This window comes from Oncorhynchus gorbuscha, linkage group LG06, assembly GCF_021184085.1.
Source record: "Oncorhynchus gorbuscha isolate QuinsamMale2020 ecotype Even-year linkage group LG06, OgorEven_v1.0, whole genome shotgun sequence".
NCBI classification, from domain to species: domain Eukaryota; kingdom Metazoa; phylum Chordata; class Actinopteri; order Salmoniformes; family Salmonidae; genus Oncorhynchus; species Oncorhynchus gorbuscha.
The window spans coordinates 4,424,428-4,449,427 of NC_060178.1; the positions used below are offsets into that span (position 1 = coordinate 4,424,428).

Below are 25,000 nucleotides of genomic sequence, written 5' to 3' on the forward strand. Positions count from 1 at the left end.
AGCATTACCCACTGACTACACTAAGGGTCGCTATCCCAACCCCAGCATTACCCACTGACTACACTAAGGGTCGCTATCCCAACCCCAGCATTACCCACTGACTACACTAAGGGTCGCTATCCCAACCCCAGCATTACCCACTGACTACACTAAGGGTCACTATCCCAACCCCAGCATTACCCACTGACTACACTAAGGGTCGCTATCCCAACCCCAGCATTACCCACTGACTACACTAAGGGTCACTATCCCAACCCCAGCATTACCCACTGACTACACTAAGGGTCACTATCCTCACCCCAGCATTACCCACTGACTACACTAAGGGTCGCTATCCCAACCCCAGCATTACCCACTGACTACACTAAGGGTCACTATCCCAACCCCAGCATTACCCACTGACTACACTAAGGGTCGCTATCCTCACCCCAGCATTACCCACTGACTACACTAAGGGTCGCTATCCCAACCCCAGCATTACCCACTGACTACACTAAGGGTCGCTATCCCAACCCCAGCATTACCCACTGACTACACTAAGGGTAGCTATCCCAACCCCAGCATTACCCACGGACTACACTAAGGGTAGCTATCCCAACCCCACCCCAGCATTACCCACTGACTACACTAAGGGTCGCTATCCCAACCCCACCCCAGCATTACCCACTGACTACACTAAGGGTCGCTATCCCAACCCCAGCATTACCCACTGACTACACTAAGGGTCGCTATCCCAACCCCAGCATTACCCACTGACTACAATAAGGGTCACTATCCCAACCCCAGCATTACCCACTGACTACACTAAGGGTCACTATCCTCACCCCAGCATTACCCACTGACTACACTAAGGGTCGCTATCCCAACCCCAGCATTACCCACTGACTACACTAAGGGTCACTATCCCAACCCCAGCATTACCCACTGACTACACTAAGGGTCACTATCCCAACCCCAGCATTACCCACTGACTACACTAAGGGTTGCTATCCCAACCCCACCCCAGCATTACCCACTGACTACACTAAGGGTCACTATCCCAACCCCAGCATTACCCACTGACTACACTAAGGGTCACTATCCCAACCCCAGCATTACCCACTGACTACACTAAGGGTCGCTATCCCAACCCCAGCATTACCCACTGACTACACTAAGGGTAGCTATCCCAACCCCAGCATTACCCACTGACTACACTAAGGGTAGCTATCCCAACCCCACCCCAGCATTACCCACTGACTACACTAAGGGTCGCTATCCCAACCCCAGCATTACCCACTGACTACACTAAGGGTCGCTATCCCAACCCCAGCATTACCCACTGACTACACTAAGGGTCGCTATCTCAACCCCAGCATTACCCACTGACTACACTAAGGGTCACTATCCCAACCCCAGCATTACCCACTGACTACACTAAGGGTCGCTATCCCAACCCCAGCATTACCCACTGACTACACTAAGGGTCACTATCCCAACCCCAGCATTACCCACTGACTACACTAAGGGTCACTATCCTCACCCCAGCATTACCCACTGACTACACTAAGGGTCGCTATCCCAACCCCAGCATTACCCACTGACTACACTAAGTGTCACTATCCCAACCCCAGCATTACCCACTGACTACACTAAGGGTCGCTATCCTCACCCCAGCATTACCCACTGACTACACTAAGGGTCACTATCCCAACCCCAGCATTACCCACTGACTACACTAAGGGTCGCTATCCCAACCCCAGCATTACCCACTGACTACACTAAGGGTCGCTATCCCAACCCCAGCATTACCCACTGACTACACTAAGGGTCACTATCCCAACCCCAGCATTACCCACTGACTACACTAAGGGTCGCTATCCCAACCCCAGCATTACCCACTGACTACACTAAGGGTCACTATCCCAACCCCAGCATTACCCACTGACTACACTAAGGGTCGCTATCCCAACCCCAGCATTACCCACTGACTACACTAAGGGTCACTATCCCAACCCCAGCATTACCCACTGACTACACTAAGGGTCGCTATCCCAACCCCAGCATTACCCACTGACTACACTAAGGGTCGCTATCCTCACCCCAGCATTACCCACTGACTACACTAAGGGTCACTATCCCAACCCCAGCATTACCCACTGACTACACTAAGGGTCGCTATCCCAACCCCAGCATTACCCACTGACTACACTAAGGGTAGCTATCCCAACCCCACCCCAGCATTACCCACTGACTACACTAAGGGTAGCTATCCCAACCCCACCCCAGCATTACCCACTGATTACACTAAGGGTCACTATCCCAACCCCAGCATTACCCACTGACTACACTAAGGGTAGCTATCCCAACCCCACCCCAGCATTACCCACTGACTACACTAAGGGTCGCTATCCCAACCCCACCCCAGCATTACCCACTGACTACACTAAGGGTTGCTATCCCCACCCCAGCATTACCCACTAACTACACTAAGGGTTGCAATCCCAACCCCAGCATTACCACTGACTACACTAAGGGTCGCTATCCCAACCCCACCCCAGCATTATCCACTGACTACACTAAGGGTCGCTATCCCAACCCCACGCCATCATTACCCACTGACTACACTAAGGGTCGCTATCCCAACCCCAGCATTATCCACTGACTACACTAAGGGTCGCTATCCCAACCCAACCTCAGCATTACCCACTGACTACACTAAGGGTCGCTATCCCAACCCCAGCATTACCCACTGACTACACTAAGGGTCACTATCCCAACCCCAGCATTACCCACTGACTACACTAAGGGTCGCTATCCCAACCCCAGCATTACCCACTGACTACACTAAGGGTAGCTATCCCAACCCCAGCATTACCCACTGACTACACTAAGGGTAGCTATCCCAACCCCACCCCAGCATTACCCACTGACTACACTAAGGGTCGCTATCCCAACCCCAGCATTACCCACTGACTACACTAAGGGTCGCTATCCCAACCCCAGCATTACCCACTGACTACACTAAGGGTCGCTATCCCAACCCCAGCATTACCCACTGACTACACTAAGGGTCGCTATCCCAACCCCAGCATTACCCACTGACTACAATAAGGGTCACTATCCCAACCCCAGCATTAACCCACTGACTACACTAAGGGTCACTATCCTCACCCCAGCATTACCCACTGACTACACTAAGGGTCGCTATCCCAACCCCAGCATTACCCACTGACTACACTAAGGGTCACTATCCCAACCCCAGCATTACCCACTGACTACACTAAGGGTCACTATCCCAACCCCAGCATTACCCACTGACTACACTAAGGGTTGCTATCCCAACCCCACCCCAGCATTACCCACTGACTACACTAAGGGTCACTATCCCAACCCCAGCATTACCCACTGACTACACTAAGGGTCACTATCCCAACCCCAGCATTACCCACTGACTACACTAAGGGTCGCTATCCCAACCCCAGCATTACCCACTGACTACACTAAGGGTAGCTATCCCAACCCCAGCATTACCCACTGACTACACTAAGGGTAGCTATCCCAACCCCACCCCAGCATTACCCACTGACTACACTAAGGGTCGCTATCCCAACCCCAGCATTACCCACTGACTACACTAAGGGTCGCTATCCCAACCCCAGCATTACCCACTGACTACACTAAGGGTCGCTATCCCAACCCCAGCATTACCCACTGACTACACTAAGGGTCACTATCCCAACCCCAGCATTACCCACTGACTACACTAAGGGTCGCTATCCCAACCCCAGCATTACCCACTGACTACACTAAGGGTCACTATCCCAACCCCAGCATTACCCACTGACTACACTAAGGGTCACTATCCTCACCCCAGCATTACCCACTGACTACACTAAGGGTCGCTATCCCAACCCCAGCATTACCCACTGACTACACTAAGTGTCACTATCCCAACCCCAGCATTACCCACTGACTACACTAAGGGTCGCTATCCTCACCCCAGCATTACCCACTGACTACACTAAGGGTCACTATCCCAACCCCAGCATTACCCACTGACTACACTAAGGGTCGCTATCCCAACCCCAGCATTACCCACTGACTACACTAAGGGTCGCTATCCCAACCCCAGCATTACCCACTGACTACACTAAGGGTCACTATCCCAACCCCAGCATTACCCACTGACTACACTAAGGGTCGCTATCCCAACCCCAGCATTACCCACTGACTACACTAAGGGTCACTATCCCAACCCCAGCATTACCCACTGACTACACTAAGGGTCGCTATCCCAACCCCAGCATTACCCACTGACTACACTAAGGGTCACTATCCCAACCCCAGCATTACCCACTGACTACACTAAGGGTCGCTATCCCAACCCCAGCATTACCCACTGACTACACTAAGGGTCGCTATCCTCACCCCAGCATTACCCACTGACTACACTAAGGGTCACTATCCCAACCCCAGCATTACCCACTGACTACACTAAGGGTCGCTATCCCAACCCCAGCATTACCCACTGACTACACTAAGGGTAGCTATCCCAACCCCACCCCAGCATTACCCACTGACTACACTAAGGGTAGCTATCCCAACCCCACCCCAGCATTACCCACTGATTACACTAAGGGTCACTATCCCAACCCCAGCATTACCCACTGACTACACTAAGGGTAGCTATCCCAACCCCACCCCAGCATTACCCACTGACTACACTAAGGGTCGCTATCCCAACCCCACCCCAGCATTACCCACTGACTACACTAAGGGTTGCTATCCCCACCCCAGCATTACCCACTAACTACACTAAGGGTTGCAATCCCAACCCCAGCATTACCACTGACTACACTAAGGGTCGCTATCCCAACCCCACCCCAGCATTATCCACTGACTACACTAAGGGTCGCTATCCCAACCCCACGCCATCATTACCCACTGACTACACTAAGGGTCGCTATCCCAACCCCAGCATTATCCACTGACTACACTAAGGGTCGCTATCCCAACCCAACCTCAGCATTACCCACTGACTACACTAAGGGTCGCTATCCCAACCCCAGCATTACCCACTGACTACACTAAGGGTCACTATCCCAACCCCAGCATTACCCACTGACTACACTAAGGGTCTATCCCAACCCCAGCATTACCCACTGACTACACTAAGGGTAGCTATCCCAACCCCAGCATTACCCACTGACTACACTAAGGGTAGCTATCCCAACCCCACCCCAGCATTACCCACTGACTACACTAAGGGTCGCTATCCCAACCCCAGCATTACCCACTGACTACACTAAGGGTCGCTATCCCAACCCCAGCATTACCCACTGACTACACTAAGGGTCGCTATCCCAACCCCAGCATTACCCACTGACTACACTAAGGGTCACTATCCCAACCCCAGCATTACCCACTGACTACACTAAGGGTCGCTATCCCAACCCCAGCATTACCCACTGACTACACTAAGGGTCACTATCCCAACCCCAGCATTCCCCACTGACTACACTAAGGGTCACTATCCTCACCTCAGCATTACCCACTGACTACACTAAGGGTCGCTATCCCAACCCCAGCATTACCCACTGACTACACTAAGGGTCACTATCCCAACCCCAGCATTACCCACTGACTACACTAAGGGTCGCTATCCTCACCCCAGCATTACCCACTGACTACACTAAGGGTCACTATCCCAACCCCAGCATTACCCACTGACTACACTAAGGGTCGCTATCCCAACCCCAGCATTACCCACTGACTACACTAAGGGTCGCTATCCCAACCCCAGCATTACCCACTGACTACACTAAGGGTCGCTATCCCAACCCCAGCATTACCCACTGACTACACTAAGGGTCGCTATCCCAACCCCAGCATTACCCACTGACTACACTAAGGGTCGCTATCCCAACCCCAGCATTACCCACTGACTACACTAAGGGTCGCTATCCTCACCCCAGCATTACCCACTGACTACACTAAGGGTCACTATCCCAACCCCAGCATTACCCACTGACTACACTAAGGGTCGCTATCCCAACCCCAGCATTACCCACTGACTACACTAAGGGTAGCTATCCCAACCCCACCCCAGCATTACCCACTGACTACACTAAGGGTAGCTATCCCAACCCCACCCCAGCATTACCCACTGACTACACTAAGGGTCACTATCCCAACCCCAGCATTACCCACTGACTACACTAAGGGTCGCTATCCCAACCTCAGCATTACCCACTGACTACACTAAGGGTAGCTATCCCAACCCCACCCCAGCATTACCCACTGACTACACTAAGGGTCGCTATCCCAACCCCACCCCAGCATTACCCACTGACTACACTAAGGGTTGCTATCCCCACCCCAGCATTACCCACTGACTACACTAAGGGTCACTATCCTCACCCCAGCATTACCCACTGACTACACTAAGGGTCGCTATCCCAACCCCAGCATTACCCACTGACTACACTAAGGGTCACTATCCCAACCCCAGCATTACCCACTGACTACACTAAGGGTCGCTATCCTCACCCCAGCATTACCCACTGACTACACTAAGGGTCGCTATCCCAACCCCAGCATTACCCACTGACTACACTAAGGGTCGCTATCCCAACCCCAGCATTACCCACTGACTACACTAAGGGTAGCTATCCCAACCCCAGCATTACCCACGGACTACACTAAGGGTAGCTATCCCAACCCCACCCCAGCATTACCCACTGACTACACTAAGGGTCGCTATCCCAACCCCACCCCAGCATTACCCACTGACTACACTAAGGGTCGCTATCCCAACCCCAGCATTACCCACTGACTACACTAAGGGTCGCTATCCCAACCCCAGCATTACCCACTGACTACAATAAGGGTCACTATCCCAACCCCAGCATTACCCACTGACTACACTAAGGGTCACTATCCTCACCCCAGCATTACCCACTGACTACACTAAGGGTCGCTATCCCAACCCCAGCATTACCCACTGACTACACTAAGGGTCACTATCCCAACCCCAGCATTACCCACTGACTACACTAAGGGTCACTATCCCAACCCCAGCATTACCCACTGACTACACTAAGGGTTGCTATCCCAACCCCACCCCAGCATTACCCACTGACTACACTAAGGGTCACTATCCCAACCCCAGCATTACCCACTGACTACACTAAGGGTCACTATCCCAACCCCAGCATTACCCACTGACTACACTAAGGGTCGCTATCCCAACCCCAGCATTACCCACTGACTACACTAAGGGTCGCTATCCCAACCCCAGCATTACCCACTGACTACACTAAGGGTCGCTATCCCAACCCCAGCATTACCCACTGACTACACTAAGGGTCACTATCCCAACCCCAGCATTACCCACTGACTACACTAAGGGTCGCTATCCCAACCCCAGCATTACCCACTGACTACACTAAGGGTCACTATCCCAACCCCAGCATTACCCACTGACTACACTAAGGGTCACTATCCTCACCCCAGCATTACCCACTGACTACACTAAGGGTCGCTATCCCAACCCCAGCATTACCCACTGACTACACTAAGGGTCACTATCCCAACCCCAGCATTACCCACTGACTACACTAAGGGTCGCTATCCTCACCCCAGCATTACCCACTGACTACACTAAGGGTCACTATCCCAACCCCAGCATTACCCACTGACTACACTAAGGGTCGCTATCCCAACCCCAGCATTACCCACTGACTACACTAAGGGTCGCTATCCCAACCCCAGCATTACCCACTGACTACACTAAGGGTCGCTATCCCAACCCCAGCATTACCCACTGACTACACTAAGGGTCGCTATCCCAACCCCAGCATTACCCACTGACTACACTAAGGGTCACTATCCCAACCCCAGCATTACCCACTGACTACACTAAGGGTCGCTATCCCAACCCCAGCATTACCCACTGACTACACTAAGGGTCACTATCCCAACCCCAGCATTACCCACTGACTACACTAAGGGTCACTATCCCAACCCCAGCATTACCCACTGACTACACTAAGGGTCGCTATCCCAACCCCAGCATTACCCACTGACTACACTAAGGGTCGCTATCCTCACCCCAGCATTACCCACTGACTACACTAAGGGTCACTATCCCAACCCCAGCATTACCCACTGACTACACTAAGGGTCGCTATCCCAACCCCAGCATTACCCACTGACTACACTAAGGGTAGCTATCCCAACCCCACCCCAGCATTACCCACTGACTACACTAAGGGTAGCTATCCCAACCCCACCCCAGCATTACCCACTGATTACACTAAGGGTCACTATCCCAACCCCAGCATTACCCACTGACTACACTAAGGGTAGCTATCCCAACCCCACCCCAGCATTACCCACTGACTACACTAAGGGTCGCTATCCCAACCCCACCCCAGCATTACCCACTGACTACACTAAGGGTTGCTATCCCCACCCCAGCATTACCCACTAACTACACTAAGGGTTGCAATCCCAACCCCAGCATTACCACTGACTACACTAAGGGTCGCTATCCCAACCCCACCCCAGCATTATCCACTGACTACACTAAGGGTCGCTATCCCAACCCCACGCCATCATTACCCACTGACTACACTAAGGGTCGCTATCCCAACCTCAGCATTATCCACTGACTACACTAAGGGTCGCTATCCCAACCCAACCTCAGCATTACCCACTGACTACACTAAGGGTCGCTATCCCAACCCCAGCATTACCCACTGACTACACTAAGGGTCACTATCCCAACCCCAGCATTACCCACTGACTACACTAAGGGTCGCTATCCCAACCCCAGCATTACCCACTGACTACACTAAGGGTAGCTATCCCAACCCCAGCATTACCCACTGACTACACTAAGGGTAGCTATCCCAACCCCACCCCAGCATTACCCACTGACTACACTAAGGGTCGCTATCCCAACCCCAGCATTACCCACTGACTACACTAAGGGTCGCTATCCCAACCCCAGCATTACCCACTGACTACACTAAGGGTCGCTATCCCAACCCCAGCATTACCCACTGACTACACTAAGGGTCACTATCCCAACCCCAGCATTACCCACTGACTACACTAAGGGTCGCTATCCCAACCCCAGCATTACCCACTGACTACACTAAGGGTCACTATCCCAACCCCAGCATTCCCCACTGACTACACTAAGGGTCACTATCCTCACCTCAGCATTACCCACTGACTACACTAAGGGTCGCTATCCCAACCCCAGCATTACCCACTGACTACACTAAGGGTCACTATCCCAACCCCAGCATTACCCACTGACTACACTAAGGGTCGCTATCCTCACCCCAGCATTACCCACTGACTACACTAAGGGTCACTATCCCAACCCCAGCATTACCCACTGACTACACTAAGGGTCGCTATCCCAACCCCAGCATTACCCACTGACTACACTAAGGGTCGCTATCCCAACCCCAGCATTACCCACTGACTACACTAAGGGTCGCTATCCCAACCCCAGCATTACCCACTGACTACACTAAGGGTCGCTATCCCAACCCCAGCATTACCCACTGACTACACTAAGGGTCGCTATCCCAACCCCAGCATTACCCACTGACTACACTAAGGGTCGCTATCCTCACCCCAGCATTACCCACTGACTACACTAAGGGTCACTATCCCAACCCCAGCATTACCCACTGACTACACTAAGGGTCGCTATCCCAACCCCAGCATTACCCACTGACTACACTAAGGGTAGCTATCCCAACCCCACCCCAGCATTACCCACTGACTACACTAAGGGTAGCTATCCCAACCCCACCCCAGCATTACCCACTGACTACACTAAGGGTCACTATCCCAACCCCAGCATTACCCACTGACTACACTAAGGGTCGCTATCCCAACCTCAGCATTACCCACTGACTACACTAAGGGTAGCTATCCCAACCCCACCCCAGCATTACCCACTGACTACACTAAGGGTCGCTATCCCAACCCCACCCCAGCATTACCCACTGACTACACTAAGGGTTGCTATCCCCACCCCAGCATTACCCACTGACTACACTAAGGGTCGCTATACCAACCCAACCCCAGCATTATCCACTGACTACACTAAGGGTCGCTATCCCAACCCAACCCCAGCATTATCCACTGACTACACTAAGGGTCGCTATCCCAACCCCAGCATGATCCACTGTGTCAGTTGAGGCTCAAGCCAAAGTGGACAATGGGCCCTGCTTGCGGGACTAAGGACAGATCTGAGTACAGCCTGTAAACCCTATATATTTATCCTGTGTTAACTAAAACCCCTGTCAGGTTAATACCAGGCACTAGGGTGAGTGATGGACTGACACACACACACACACACACACACACACACACACACACACACACACACACACACACACACACACACACACACACACACACACACACACACACACACACACACACACACACACACACACACACACACACACACACACACACACACACACACAGTAAGAACCCAACCCCCCCCCCCCAATGTCTGCCTCTTTCATTGTCAGCGTTAACAAAGGGCAGTACAGCAGCTGGCCTCTGTAGGCTCTGTAGAGGTTCCATTAGAGCCCTGTCTGATACTCCAGCTGATGTTCCAGTCACACTACAATGTGAGGACAGCACAGGAGAGGAGGGGGGACGACAAGGGTAAAAATAAACCCTATCTGGTCTTCTTAATCTCTGTCCTGGGTCACATGACCCTCTCTGGTCTTCTTATTCTCTGTCCTGGGTCACATGACCCTCTCTGGTCTTCTTATTCTCTGTCCTGGGTCACATGACCCTCTCTGGTCTTCTTATTCTCTGTCCTGGGTCACATGACCCTCTCTGGTCTTCTTATTCTCTGTCCTGGGTCACATGACCCTCTCTGGTCTTCTTATTCTCTGTCCTGGGTCACATGACCCTCTCTGGTCTTCTTATTCTCTGCCCTGGGTCACATGACCCTCCCTGTTCTTCTTATTCTCTGTCCTGGGTCACATAAAGGAGATGCAGCTCTCGGATACAGGTCTGAATCTAAATAGATTAACAGGTCTGAATCTAAATAGATTAACAGGTTTGAATCTAAATAGATTAACAGGTCTGAATCTAAATAGATTAACAGGTCTGAATCTAAATAGGTTAACAGGTCTGAATCTAAATAGGTTAACAGGTCTGAATCTAAATAGATTAACAGGTCTGAATCTAAATAGATTAACAGGTCTGAATCTAAATAGATTAACAGGTTTGAATCTAAATAGATTAACAGGTCTGAATCTAAATAGATTAACAGGTCTGAATCTAAATAGGTTAACAGGTCTGAATCTAAATAGGTTAACAGGTCTGAATCTAAATAGATTAACAGGTCTGAATCTAAATAGATTAACAGGTCTGAATCTAAGTAGATTAACAGGTCTGAATCTAAGTAGATTAACAGGTCTGAATCTAAGTAGATTAACAGGTCTGAATCGAAATAGATTAACAGGTCTGAATCGAAATAGATATAAATGCAGACCAGTCATGTCTTTCTAATGGCACACTATGTTGTATAGTGCACTACTATTGACCAGGGCCCTAATAAACAAAGTAGTGTTTCTGTTGTCTCCGTTGGCCACACACCATACTGATTGGTCTCCGTTGGCCACACACCATACTGATTGGTCTCCGTTGGCCACACACCATACTGATTGGTCTCCGTTGGCCACACACCATACTGATTGGTCTCCGTTGGCCACACACCATACTGATTGGTCTCCGTTGGCCACACACCATACTGATTGGTCTCCAGTGGCCACACACCATACTGATTGGTCTCCGTTGGCCACACACCATACTGATTGGTCTCCGTTGGCCACACACCATACTGATTGGTCTCCGTTGGCCACACACCATACTGATTGGTCTCCGTTGGCCACACACCATACTGATTGGTCTCCGTTGGCCACACACCATACTGATTTGTCTCCGTTGGCCACACACCATACTGATTGGTCTCCGTTGGCCACACACCATACTGATTTGTCTCCGTTGGCCACACACCATACTGATTGGTCTCCGTTGGCCACACACCATACTGATTTGTCTCCGTTGGCCACACACCATACTGATTGGTCTCCGTTGGCCACACACCATACTGATTTGTCTCCGTTGGCCACACACCATACTGATTGGTCTCCGTTGGCCACACACCATACTGATTGGTCTCCGTTGGCCACACACCATACTGATTGGTCTCCGTTGGCCACACACCATACTGATTGGTCTCCGTTGGCCACACACCATACTGATTGGTCTCCGTTGGCCACACACCATACTGATTGGTCTCCGTTGGCCACACACCATACTGATTGGTCTCCGTTGGCCACACACCATACTGATTGGTCTCCGTTGGCCACACACCATACTGATTGGTCTCCGTTGGCCACACACCATACTGATTGGTCTCCGTTGGCCACACACCATACTGATTGGTCTCCGTTGGCCACACACCATACTGATTGGTCTCCGTTGGCCACACACCATACTGATTGGTCTCCGTTGGCCACACACCATACTGATTGGTCTCCGTTGGCCACACACCATACTGATTGGTCTCCGTTGGCCACACACCATACTGATTGGTCTCCGTTGGCCACACACCATACTGATTGGTCTCCGTTGGCCACACACCATACTGATTGGTCTCCAGTGGCCACACACCATACTGATTGGTCTCTGTCGACCACACATCATACTGATTGGTCTCCGTTGGCCACACACCATACTGATTTGTCTCCGTTGGCCACACACCATACTGATTGGTCTCCGTTGGCCACACACCATACTGATTGGTCTCCGTTGGCCACACACCATACTGATTGGTCTCCGTTGGCCACACACCATACTGATTGGTCTCCGTTGGCCACACACCATACTGATTGGTCTCCGTTGGCCACACACCATACTGATTGGTCTCCGTTGGCCACACACCATACTGATTGGTCTCCGTTGGCCACACACCATACTGATTGGTCTCCGTTGGCCACACACCATACTGATTGGTCTCCGTTGGCAACACACCATACTGATTGGTCTCTGTCGACCACACATCATACTGATTGGTCTCTGTCGACCACACACCATACTGATTGGTCTCCAGTGGCCACACACCATACTGATTGGTCTCTGTTGGCCACACACCATACTGATTGGTCTCCAGTGGACACACATCATACTGATTGGTCTCCGTTGGCCACACACCATACTGATTGGTCTCCAGTGGACACACACCATACTGATTGGTCTCTGTTGGCCACACACCATACTGATTGGTCTCCGTTGGCCACACACCATACTGATTGGTCTCTGTCGACCACACATCATACTGATTGGTCTCTGTCGACCACACACCATACTGATTGGTCTCCAGTGGCCACACACCATACTGATTGGTCTCCGTTGGCCACACACCATACTGATTGGTCTCCGTTGGCAACACACCATACTGATTGGTCTCCAGTGGCCACACACCATACTGATTGGTCTCTGTTGGCCACACACCATACTGATTGGTCTCCGTTGGCCACACACCATACTGATTGGTCTCTGTCGGCCACACACCATACTGATTGGTCTTCGTTGGCCACACACCATACTGATTGGTCTCTGTCGACCACACACCATACTGATTGGTCTCCGTTGGCCACACACCATACTGATTGGTCTCCGTTGGCTACACACCATACTGATTGGTCTTCGTTGGCCACACACCATACTGATTGGTCTCCGTTGGCCACACACCATACTGATTGGTCTCCGTTGGCCACACACCATACTGATTGGTCTCTGTTGGCCACACACCATACTGATTGGTCTCCGTTGGCCACACACCATACTGATTGGCATTGACTACTTCGTGGCATTCCTTGTAGGAAAGATGTAACACTCAGTATAACATTAATGAACATGTCCCTGCTACAACTACATGTCAAAGGTTTGTCTCAGACTGTCTGGTGGTGACACTGCACCCCCCAAAGACACTGACCCCCCCAACCCCGAAGACACTGACCCCCCAAAGACACTGACCCCCCAACCCCGAAGACATTGCCTCCCCAAAGACACTGCACCCCCGAAGACACTGACCCCCCCAACCCCGAAGACACTGACCCCCTAACCCCGAAGACACTGACCCCCCAACCCCGAATGACACTGACCCCCTAACCCCGAAGACACTGACCCCCCTAACCCCGAAGACACTGACCCCCTAACCCCAAAGACACTGAACCCCACAACCCCAAAGACACTACCCCCAAAAGACACTGACCCCCCTATGAAGACACTGCCCCCAAAAGACACTGACCCCCCTATGAAGACACTGCCCCCCTATGAAGACACTGCCCCCCCTATGAAGACACTGACCCCCCTATGAAGACACTGACCCACCCAACCCCGAAGACATTGCCTCCCCAAAGACACTGCACCCCGAAGACACTGACCCCCAACCCCGAAGACACTGACCCCCAACCCCGAAGACACTGACCCCCTAACCCCGAAGACACTGACCCCCCCAACCCCGAATGACACTGCCTCCCCAAAGACACTGAACCCCACAACCCCAAAGACACTGCCCCCCAAAAGACACTGACCCCCCTATGAAGACACTGACCCCCCTATGAAGACACTGCCCCCCCCTATGAAGACACTGCCCCCCCCTATGAAGACACTGCCCCCCCCTATGAAGACACTGCCCCCCTATGAAGACACTGCCCCCCTATGAAGACACTGACCCCCCTATGAAGACACTGCCCCCCCTATGAAGACACTTCCCCCCTATGAAGACACTGCCCCCTATGAAGACACTTCCCCCTATGAAGACACTGCCCCCCCTATGAAGACACTGCCCCCCCCTATGAAGACACTGCCCCCCCTATGAAGACACTGCCCCCTATGAAGACACTGCCCCCCCTATGAAGACACTGCCCCCCTATGAAGACACTGCCCCCTATGAAGACACTGCCCCCTATGAAGACACTGTCCCCCCCCTATGAAGACACTGCCCCCTATGAAGACACTGCCCCCCTATGAAGACACTGCCCCCCTATGAAGACACTGCCCCCTATGAAGACACTGCCCCCCTATGAAGACACTGCCCCCTATGAAGACACTGCCCCCCCTATGAAGACACTGCCCCCCCCTATGAAGACACTGCCCCCCCCCCCTATGAAGACACTGCCCCCCCCCTATGAAGACACTGCCCCCACCTATGAAGACACTGCCCCCCTATGAAGACACTGCCCCCCTATGAAGACACTGCCCCCCCCTATGAAGACACTGCCCCCTATGAAGACACTGACCCCCCTATGAAGACACTGCCCCCCTATGAAGACACTGCCCCCCTATGAAGACACTGACCCCCTATGAAGACACTGCCCCCCTATGAAGACACTGCCCCCTATGAAGACACTGCCCCCCTATGAAGACACTGCCCCCCTATGAAGACACTGCCCCCTATGAAGACACTGCCCCCCTATGAAGACACTGCCCCCTATGAAGACACTGCCCCCCTATGAAGACACTGCCCCCTATGACCACTCGCTCCGGTTGGAGCGAGTGGTCGCATCTGCACGTCGCTCCAACGGGTAGTATAACTTTTTCATTATATTTCATTATATCACAACGGTTTGATTTGTCTTATCTTAGCAATTTATTCTCAGCTAGCTACATAGCCGTCTTTGTATCAAAGATAATTGCGTAATTATCGTATTTCGCCGTCCTAACGTAGTCTTCACTAGCCAGCTAGCTAACGTCCACTGATTAGCTGCACTGGAGAAACTGTTACACTCAACTGAACGACTTGATTAGTTTAGTGTTAGCTAGCTACATAGCTGTCTTTGCTGTCTTCGTATCATCGTATCATCGTATCCAAGATAATTGTGTTGTTTAGGTTTAGAGTGTGTAGTCTTAGAGTGATTATCTTAATTTACCGAGGTTAGCTAGCCAGCTATTTGTCGTCCTTAACGTAGGTGACTCTGCTAGCTAGCCAACAGCTAGCCAACGCTAGCCAACGTCTTCTGTATAGAACTCAACTACCCGGTCGCATTCACAGGTTGTATCACATTTTCACTTCATTTTCATTACAGTACAACGGTTTGATTTGTTTGATCGTAGCTAGCTACTTAGCTAGCTACATAGCCGTCTTTGTATCAAAGATAATTGTGTAGTCTAGAGCGATTTTCTAGGTTCGCTAGCCATCTATAATAATAATAATATATGCCATTTAGCAGACGCTTTTATCCAAAGCGACTTACAGTCATGTGTGCATACATTCTACGTATGGGTGGTCCCGGGGATCGAACCCACTACCCTGGCGTTACAAGCGCCATGCTCTACCAACTGAGCTACAGAAGGACCATCTATTGTCGTTCTTTTAACGCAACGTAACGTAAACAACACTGCTAGCTAGCCTGCTAGCCCCCGAATAGCAACACTGCAGAAACTATTACACTCAACGGAACGACTTGATTAGTGTAGTGTCAACAACGCAGCCACTGCCAGCTAGCCTACTTCAGCAGTACTGTATCATTTTAATCATTTTAGTCAATAAGATTCTTGCTACGTAGCTTAACTTTCTGAACATTCGAGACGTGTAGTCCACTTGTCATTCCAATCTCCTTTGCATTAGCGTAGCCTCTTCTGTAGCCTGTCAACTATGTGTCGGTTTATCCCTGTTCTCTCCTCTCTGCACAGACCATACAAACGCTCCTCACCGCGTGGCCGCGGCCACCCTACTTTGGTGGTCCCAGCGCGCACGACCCACGTGGAGTTCCAGGTCTCCGGTAGCCTCTGGAACTGCCAATCTGCGGTCAACAAGGCAGAGTTCATCTCAGCCTATGCCTCCCTCCAGTCCCTCGACTTCTTGGCCCTGACGGAAACATGGATCACCACAGACAACACTGCTACTCCTACTGCTCTCTCTTCGTCCGCCCACGTGTTCTCGCACACCCCGAGAGCGTCTGGTCAGCGGGGTGGTGGCACCGGGATCCTCATCTCTCCCAAGTGGTCATTCTCTCTTTCTCCCCTTACCCATCTGTCTATCGCCTCCTTTGAATTCCATGCTGTCACAGTTACTAGCCCTTTCAAGCTTAACATCCTTATCATTTATCGCCCTCCAGGTTCCCTCGGAGAGTTCATCAATGAGCTTGATGCCTTGATAAGCTCCTTTCCTGAGGACGGCTCACCTCTCACAGTTCTGGGCGACTTTAACCTCCCCACGTCTACCTTTGACTCTTTCCTCTCTGCCTCCTTCTTTCCCTCCTCTCCTCTTTTGACCTCACCCTCTCACCTTCCCCCTACTCACAAGGCAGGCAATACGCTCGACCTCATCTTTACTAGATGCTGTTCTTCCACTAACCTCATTGCAACTCCCCTCCAAGTCTCCGACCACTGCCTTGTATCCTTTTCCCTCTCGCTCTCATCCAACACCTCCCACACTGCCCCTACTCGGATGGTATCGCGCCGTCCCAACCTTCGCTCTCTCTCCCCCGCTACTCTCTCCTCTTCCATCCTATCATCTCTTCCCTCCGCTCAAACCTTCTCCCACCTATCTCCTGATTCTGCCTCCTCAACCCTCCTCTCCTCCCTCTCTGCATCCCTTGACTCTCTATGTCCCCTATCCTCCAGGCCGGCTCGGTCCTCCCCTCCCGCTCCGTGGCTCGATGACTCATTGCGAGCTCACAGAACAGGGCTCCGGGCAGCCGAGCGGAAATGGAGGAAAACTCGCCTCCCTGCGGACCTGGCATCCTTTCACTCCCTCCTCTCTACATTTTCCTCCTCTGTCTCTGCTGCTAAAGCCACTTTCTACCACGCTAAATTCCAAGCTGCTGCCTCTAACCCTAGGAAGCTCTTTGCCACCTTCTCCTCTCTCCTGAATCCTCCGCCCCCTCCCCCCTCCTCCCTCTCTGCAGATGACTTCGTCAACCATTTTGAAAAGAAGGTCGACGACATCCGATCCTCGTTTGCTAAGTCAAACGACACTGCTGGTTCTGCTCACACTGCCCTACCCTGTGCTCTGACCTCTTTCTCCCCTCTCTCTCCAGATGAAATCTCGCGTCTTGTGACGGCCGGCCGCCCAACAACCTGCCCGCTTGACCCTATCCCCTCCTCTCTTCTCCAGACCATTTCCGGAGACCTTCTCCCTTACCTCACCTCGCTCATCAACTCATCCCTGACCGTTGGCTACGTCCCTTCCGTCTTCAAGAGAGCGAGAGTTGCACCCCTTCTGAAAAAACCTACACTCGATCCCTCCGATGTCAACAATTACAGACCAGTATCCCTTCTTTCTTTTCTCTCCAAAACTCTTGAACGTGCTGTCCTTGGCCAGCTCTCCCGCTATCTCTCTCTGAATGACCTTCTTGATCCAAATCAGTCAGGTTTCAAGACTAGTCATTCAACTGAGACTGCTCTCCTCTGTATCACGGAGGCGCTCCGCACTGCTAAAGCTAACTCTCTCTCCTCTGCTCTCATCCTTCTAGATCTATCGGCTGCCTTCGATACTGTGAACCATCAGATCCTCCTCTCCACCCTCTCCGAGTTGGGCATCTCCGGCGCGGCCCACGCTTGGATTGCGTCCTACCTGACAGGTCGCTCCTACCAGGTGGCGTGGCGAGAATCTGTCTCCTCACCACGCGCTCTCACCACTGGTGTCCCCCAGGGCTCTGTTCTTGGCCCTCTCCTATTCTCGCTATACACCAAGTCACTTGGCTCTGTCATAACCTCACATGGTCTCTCTTATCATTGCTATGCAGACGACACACAATTAATCTTCTTCTTTCCCCCTTCTGATGACCAGGTGGCGAATCGCATCTCTGCATGTCTGGCAGACATATCAGTGTGGATGACGGATCACCACCTCAAGCTGAACCTCGGCAAGACGGAGCTGCTCTTCCTCCCGGGGAAGGACTGCCCGTTCCATGATCTCGCCATCACGGTTGACAACTCCATTGTGTCCTCCTCCCAGAGCGCCAAGAACCTTGGCGTGATCCTGGACAACACCCTGTCGTTCTCAACTAACATCAAGGCGGTGGCCCGTTCCTGTAGGTTCATGCTCTACAACATCCGCAGAGTACGACCCTGCCTCACACAGGAAGCGGCGCAGGTCCTAATCCAGGCACTTGTCATCTCCCGTCTGGATTACTGCAACTCGCTGTTGGCTGGGCTCCCTGCCTGTGCCATTAAACCCCTTCAACTCATCCAGAACGCCGCAGCCCGTCTGGTGTTCAACCTTCCCAAGTTCTCTCACGTCACCCCGCTCCTCCGTTCTCTCCACTGGCTTCCAGTTGAAGCTCGCATCCGCTACAAGACCATGGTGCTTGCCACGGAGCTGTGAGGGGAACGGCACCTCAGTACCTCCAGGCTCTGATCAGGCCCTACACCCAAACAAGGGCACTGCGTTCATCCACCTCTGGCCTGCTCGCCTCCCTACCACTGAGGAAGTACAGCTCCCGCTCAGCCCAGTCAAAACTGTTCGCTGCCCTGGCCCCCAATGGTGGAACAAACTCCCTCACGACGCCAGGACAGCGGAGTCAATCACCACCTTCCGGAGACACCTGAAACCCCACCTCTTTAAGGAATACCTAGGATAGGTTAAGTAATCCCTCTCACCCCACCCCCCTAAGTTTTAGATGCACTATTGTTAAGTGACTGTCCCACTGGATGTCATAAGGTGAATGCACCAATTTGTAAGTCGCTCTGGATAAGAGCGTCTGCTAAATGACTTAAATGTAAATGTAAATGTAAGACACTGCCCCCTATGAAGACCCCCCTATGAAGACACTGCCCCCCTATGAAGACACTGTCCCCCCCCCTATGAAGACACTGCCCCCCTATGAAGACACTGCCCCCTATGAAGACACTGCCCCCCCTATGAAGACACTGCCCCCTATGAAGACACTGCCCCCCCTATGAAGAAACTGCCCCCTATGAAGACACTGCCCCCCTATGAAGACACTGCCCCCCTATGAAGACACTGCCCCCCTATGAAGACACTGCCCCCCTATGAAGACACTGCCCCCACCTATGAAGACACTGCCCCCCTATGAAGACACTGCCCCCCCTATGAAGACACTGCCCCCCTATGAAGACACTGCCCCCCTATGAAGACACTGACCCCCCCCCCCTATGAAGACACTGCCCCCCTATGAAGACACTGCCCCCCCCTATGAAGACACTGCCCCCCCCCATGAAGACACTGACCCCCTATGAAGACACTGCCCCCCCTATGAAGACACTGACCCCCCTATGAAGACACTGCCCCCCTATGAAGACACTGCCCCCCCCTATGAAGACACTGACCCCCCCTATGAAGACACTGCCCCCCCTATGAAGACACTGCCCCCCTATGAAGACACTGCCCCCCTATGAAGACACTGCCCCCACCCCCGAAAACAAACTCATCCACAAACACAGAAATCATTTGTTATATGTCTGATATAATTGCGTTTTCATGAATTTGATGTTGTAATCTTTAATTTAAAGACCAGGGACACGGAAGTATGAAGTAGGAACGAGTCACTTGCACAGGGTATTCTATCAGCCGCGTGTCACGGAAACCATTCCACAGCCCCTTCTGGATCAATACTTGAGTCAATACAGCCGCCTGCTAGACGCTGAGGTTAAACTACCATGAAGTAATCTGCTTCCAACGTCATCAATCAACCCATGTCTCAACACAAATACAAACCCAGAGAGGTTGAAGAGAAAGTGACTTGACTATGTTCATATGTACGTTGTTCTAAGTAGACTGGTCAAACATCGTCAGAATACTGTAAGCATCTGGCCTGGGATCCAAGCATCCATCCTGGGGTCCAAGCATCCGGCCTGGGATCCAAGCATCCAGCCTGGGATCCAAGCATCCATCCTGGGGTCCAAGCATCTGGCCTGGGGTCCAAGCATCCGGCCTGGGATCCAAGCATCTGGCCTGGGGTCCAAGCATCCGGCCTGGGATCCAAGCATCTGGCCTGGGATCCAAGCATCCGGCCTGGGATCCAAGCATCCGGCCTGGGATCCAAGCATCCGGCCTGGGATCCAAGCATCCGGCCTGGGATCCAAGCATCCGGCCTGGGATCCAAGCATCCGGCCTGGGATCCAAGCATCCGGCCTGGGATCCAAAGTGACATGATGAAACTGAGCATATCAGTCTTGATTCCAGGGCCCCGTAATCACAAAGCATCTCAGAGGTAGAAAAACTGATATTGAGACCAATTTTTCCTTTCAATTAATAACGAATAAGAGGAGTTGACCTGATCTGACACACTGTGAATATGAGCCCCGGGCTATCCAGTCATAACACAGACAGTCAGACAGAACATTCCCCCAGAAGCAGTCAATCAGATCTCTTTAGAATGACCTATAGATAGCCTAAATAGCCCCCTGCCACCCTGCCTGTCTAGGGGTTGTTATAAGGTCAGAGGGCACCATCAGTTTATTGACACAATAAGAGCTGGCAGTTTATTAGATGGTTCTGCTCTCTGTCTATCCTGGAGAAGTAGGGGGAGGGGGGAGAGGGGAAGGGGGAGAGGGGAGATGGGAGGGGGAGAGAGACATCTATCCTGGAGAAGTAGGGGGAGGGGGAGAGGGGAGGGGGAGAGGTCAGGGGGAGAGGGGAGAGGGGAGGGGGACGATGGGAGAGGGGAGGGGGAGAGGGGAGGGGTGAGAGGGGAGGGGGGGGAGAGAGACATCTATCCTGGAGAAGTAGGGGGAGGGGGAGAGAGAGACATCTATCCTGGAGAATTAGGGGGAGGGGGAGAGGGAGGGGGAGAGACATCTATCCTGGAGAAGTCGGGGGGGGGGGGAGAGAGAGAGAGAGACAAAGAGAAAGAGGGGGAAGAGAGAGAGAGAGACAAAGAAGAGAGAGAGAGAGAGAGAGAGAGAGAGAGAGAGAGAGAGAGAGAGAGAGAGAGAGAGAGAGAGAGGAGTAAGAGAGAGAGAGGGGGAGAGAGAGAGAGAGAGAGAGGGGAGAAGAGAGAGACAAAGAGAGAGAGGGGGGAGAGAGAGACAAAGAGAGAGAGAGGGGGAGAGAGAGAGAGAGAGAGAGAGAGAGAGAGAGAGAGAGAGAGAGAGAGAGAGAGAGAGAGAGAGAGAGAGAGGGGGAGAAAGAGAGAGAGAGAGCGAGAGAGGGGGGAGAAAGAGAGTGAGAGAGAGAGAGAGAGAGAGGGGGGAGAAAAAGAGAGACATGTATCTGCTGATGTGTGTCCTCCTCCCTGACCTAACCTCAGCTTCCCTAAATTGATCTTCTGACCAGCATAGTAACAACCTATACCTCTGGCTGCAACAGCGTGATCGACTACACAACTCTGGATTGGAGGGACCACTATACTGCCTGTCTACAGATGTAGGATTTAAAATTAAATCACCCTATTGCAGGACAATTGTCGTGTATTTAAAGTTTTAAAAAGGCTTCTGAAGTTTCAGACTCGATTTTCCCCACACGAAAAATGCATCAACTTCTACAAGATTGTCCATTAATTACAGGGCCTCCCTGTCTCTCCTAGCTGCTGCTCCAGTGTCCCAGGGCCTCCCTGTCTCTCCTACCTGCTGCCCCAGTGTCCTAGGGCCTCCCTGTCTCTCCTACCTGCTGCTCCAATGTCCTAGGGCCTCCCTGTCTGTCCTACCTGCTGCTCCAGTGTCCCAGGGCCTCCCTGTCTCTCCTAGCTGCTGCTCCAGTGTCCTAGGGCCTCCCTGTCTCTCCTATCTGCTGCTCCAGTGTCCTAGGGCCTCCCTGTCTCTCCTAGCTGCTGCTCCAGTGTCCTAGGGCCTCCCTGTCTCTCCTAGCTGCTGCTCCAGTGTCCTAGGGCCTCCCTGTCTCTCCCACCTGCTGCCACAGTGTCCTAGGGCCTCCCTGTCTCTCCTACCTGCTGCTCGAGTGTCCTAGGGCCTCCCTGTCTCTCCTAGCTGCTGCTCCAGTGTCATAGGGCCTCCCTGTCTCTCCTGCCTGCTGCTCCAGTGTCCTAGGGCCTCCCTGTCTCTCTTACCTGCTGCTCCAGTGTCCCAGGGCCTCCCTGTCTCTCCTACCTGCTGCTCCAGTGTCCTAGGGTCCAGGAATGTGGCCAGGTCCATAGAGACATGTCCGATGATGTGTCGTTGAAGACAGGCCTGTCCCACACGGAGACAGAGGGTGTGCAGGGCATCAGGACACACAGAGGTTTGAGGCACTGAGGATCCTGCAGTCTCCAACTCACTGACAGAAGAAGAAGAGGAGGAAGAAGAGGAAGAAGAGGAAGAAGCTGTCCAATGTAAATAAATGTGTTTTATTACAACCCTTGAGAAACACACATACTCAGACATAGGTTGGAGAGGTTGGGGCAGAGGAGTTTTAGGGGTTCAGTTCACGAAGGGTACAACGGCAGGAGGTGTCATCTCAAATTTAATCCCAGCAACACTTGGATTTCCAGCTCACTTCCTGTCAGAAGTCCGGTTGCTGGACCAACTCTCTAATCTCTTGGCACGGTGACCTCTAACCTCTAGGCTGCCTACCTGGGACTGTGGAGCTGGTCTCCACAGGACAGGATGGTGACCTTAATAAGCCATTTAGCAGACGCTTTTATCCAAAGCGACTTACAGTCATGTGTGCATACATTCTATGTATGGGTGGTCCCGGGAATCGAACCCACTACCCTGGCGTTACAAGCACCATGCTCTACCAACTGAGCTACAGAAGGACCACTAACCTCTAGGCTGCCTACCTGGTGACCTCTAACCTATCGGCTGCCTACCTGGGGCTGTGGAGCTGGTCTCCACAGGACAGGATGGTGACCTCTATCCTCTAGGCTGCCTACCTGGGGCCGTGGAGCTGGTGACCTCTAACCTCTAGGCTGCCTACCTGGGGCCGTGGAGCTGGTCTCCACAGGACAGGATGGTGACCTCTAACCTCTAGGCTGCCTACCTGGTGACCTCTAACCTATCGGCTGCCTACCTGGTGACGTCTAACCTCTAGGCTGCCTGGGGCCGTGGAGCTGGTCTCCACAGGACAGGATGGTGACCTCTAACCTCTAGGCTGCCTACCTGGGGCCGTGGAGCTGGTGACCTCTAACCTCTAGGCTGCCTACCTGGGGCCGTGGAGCTGGTCTCCACAGGACAGGATGGTGACCTCTAACCTCTAGGCTGCCTACCTGGGGCCGTGGAGCTGGTCTCCACAGGACAGCACGGTGACCTCCCCGTCTGGCTGCAGTAGCAGGTCTACTGTTAGACAGGTAACACTGTCTGAGGGAGGGTATCCCTCCACTACACCACCTGGAGAGGGGGGGAGGGGAATTGGGGAGGAGGAAGTGGCGGAGGGAGGAGGAGGAGGAGAATGAGGGGTTGAGAAGTGGCAGGGAGAGGAGGAGGATGAGAATGAGGGGTGAGAAGTGGCAGGGGAGGAGAATGAGGGGTGAGAAGTGGCAGGGAGAGGAGGAGGAGGAGAATGAGGGGTGAGAAGTGGCAGGGAGAGGAGGAGGAGGAGAATGAGGGGGTAAGAAGTGGCAGGGGGAGGAGAATGAGGGAGAATGAAAATGTGGAGTAGCAGGAGGGGACGGGGAGGAAGAGGCGGGGATGGGGAGGAAGAGGAGGGGATGGGGAGGAAGAGGAAGGGATGGGGAGGAAGAGGAGGGGACGGGGAGGAAGAGGAGGGGATGGGGAGGAAGAGGCAGGGATGGGGAGGAAGAGGAGGGGATGGGGAGGAAGAGGAGGGGATGGGGAGGAAGAGGAGGGGATGGGCAGGAAGAGGCGGGGATGGGAAGGAAGAGGAGGGGATGGGCAGGAAGAGGCGGGGATGGGGAGGAAGAGGAGGGGATGGGGAGGAAGAGGAGGGGATGGGCAGGAAGAGGCGGGGATGGGGAGGAAGAGGAGGGGATGGGGAGGAAGAGGAGGGGATGGGCAGGAAGAGGCGGGGATGGTGAGGAAGAGGAGGGGATGGGCAGGAAGAGGCGGGGATGGGGAGGAAGAGGAGGGGATGGGCAGGAAGAGGCGG

The 25,000-nt window shown here is 52.8% G+C and overlaps 1 protein-coding gene across 1 annotated transcript in view; it reads right to left on the minus strand.

Moving 5' to 3' along the window:
• iqch (IQ motif containing H) overlaps window positions 1-25,000 on the minus strand; it is a 150,783-nt gene that overhangs the window by 23,086 nt on the left and 102,697 nt on the right. The window contains exons 17-18 of the mRNA XM_046352072.1: window positions 24,162-24,282; window positions 23,065-23,230 (exon numbers count right to left, since the gene is read on the minus strand). Coding sequence (XP_046208028.1) covers window positions 23,065-23,230; window positions 24,162-24,282 — 287 coding nt within the window. The remainder of the gene's footprint in view (window positions 1-23,064; window positions 23,231-24,161; window positions 24,283-25,000) is intronic.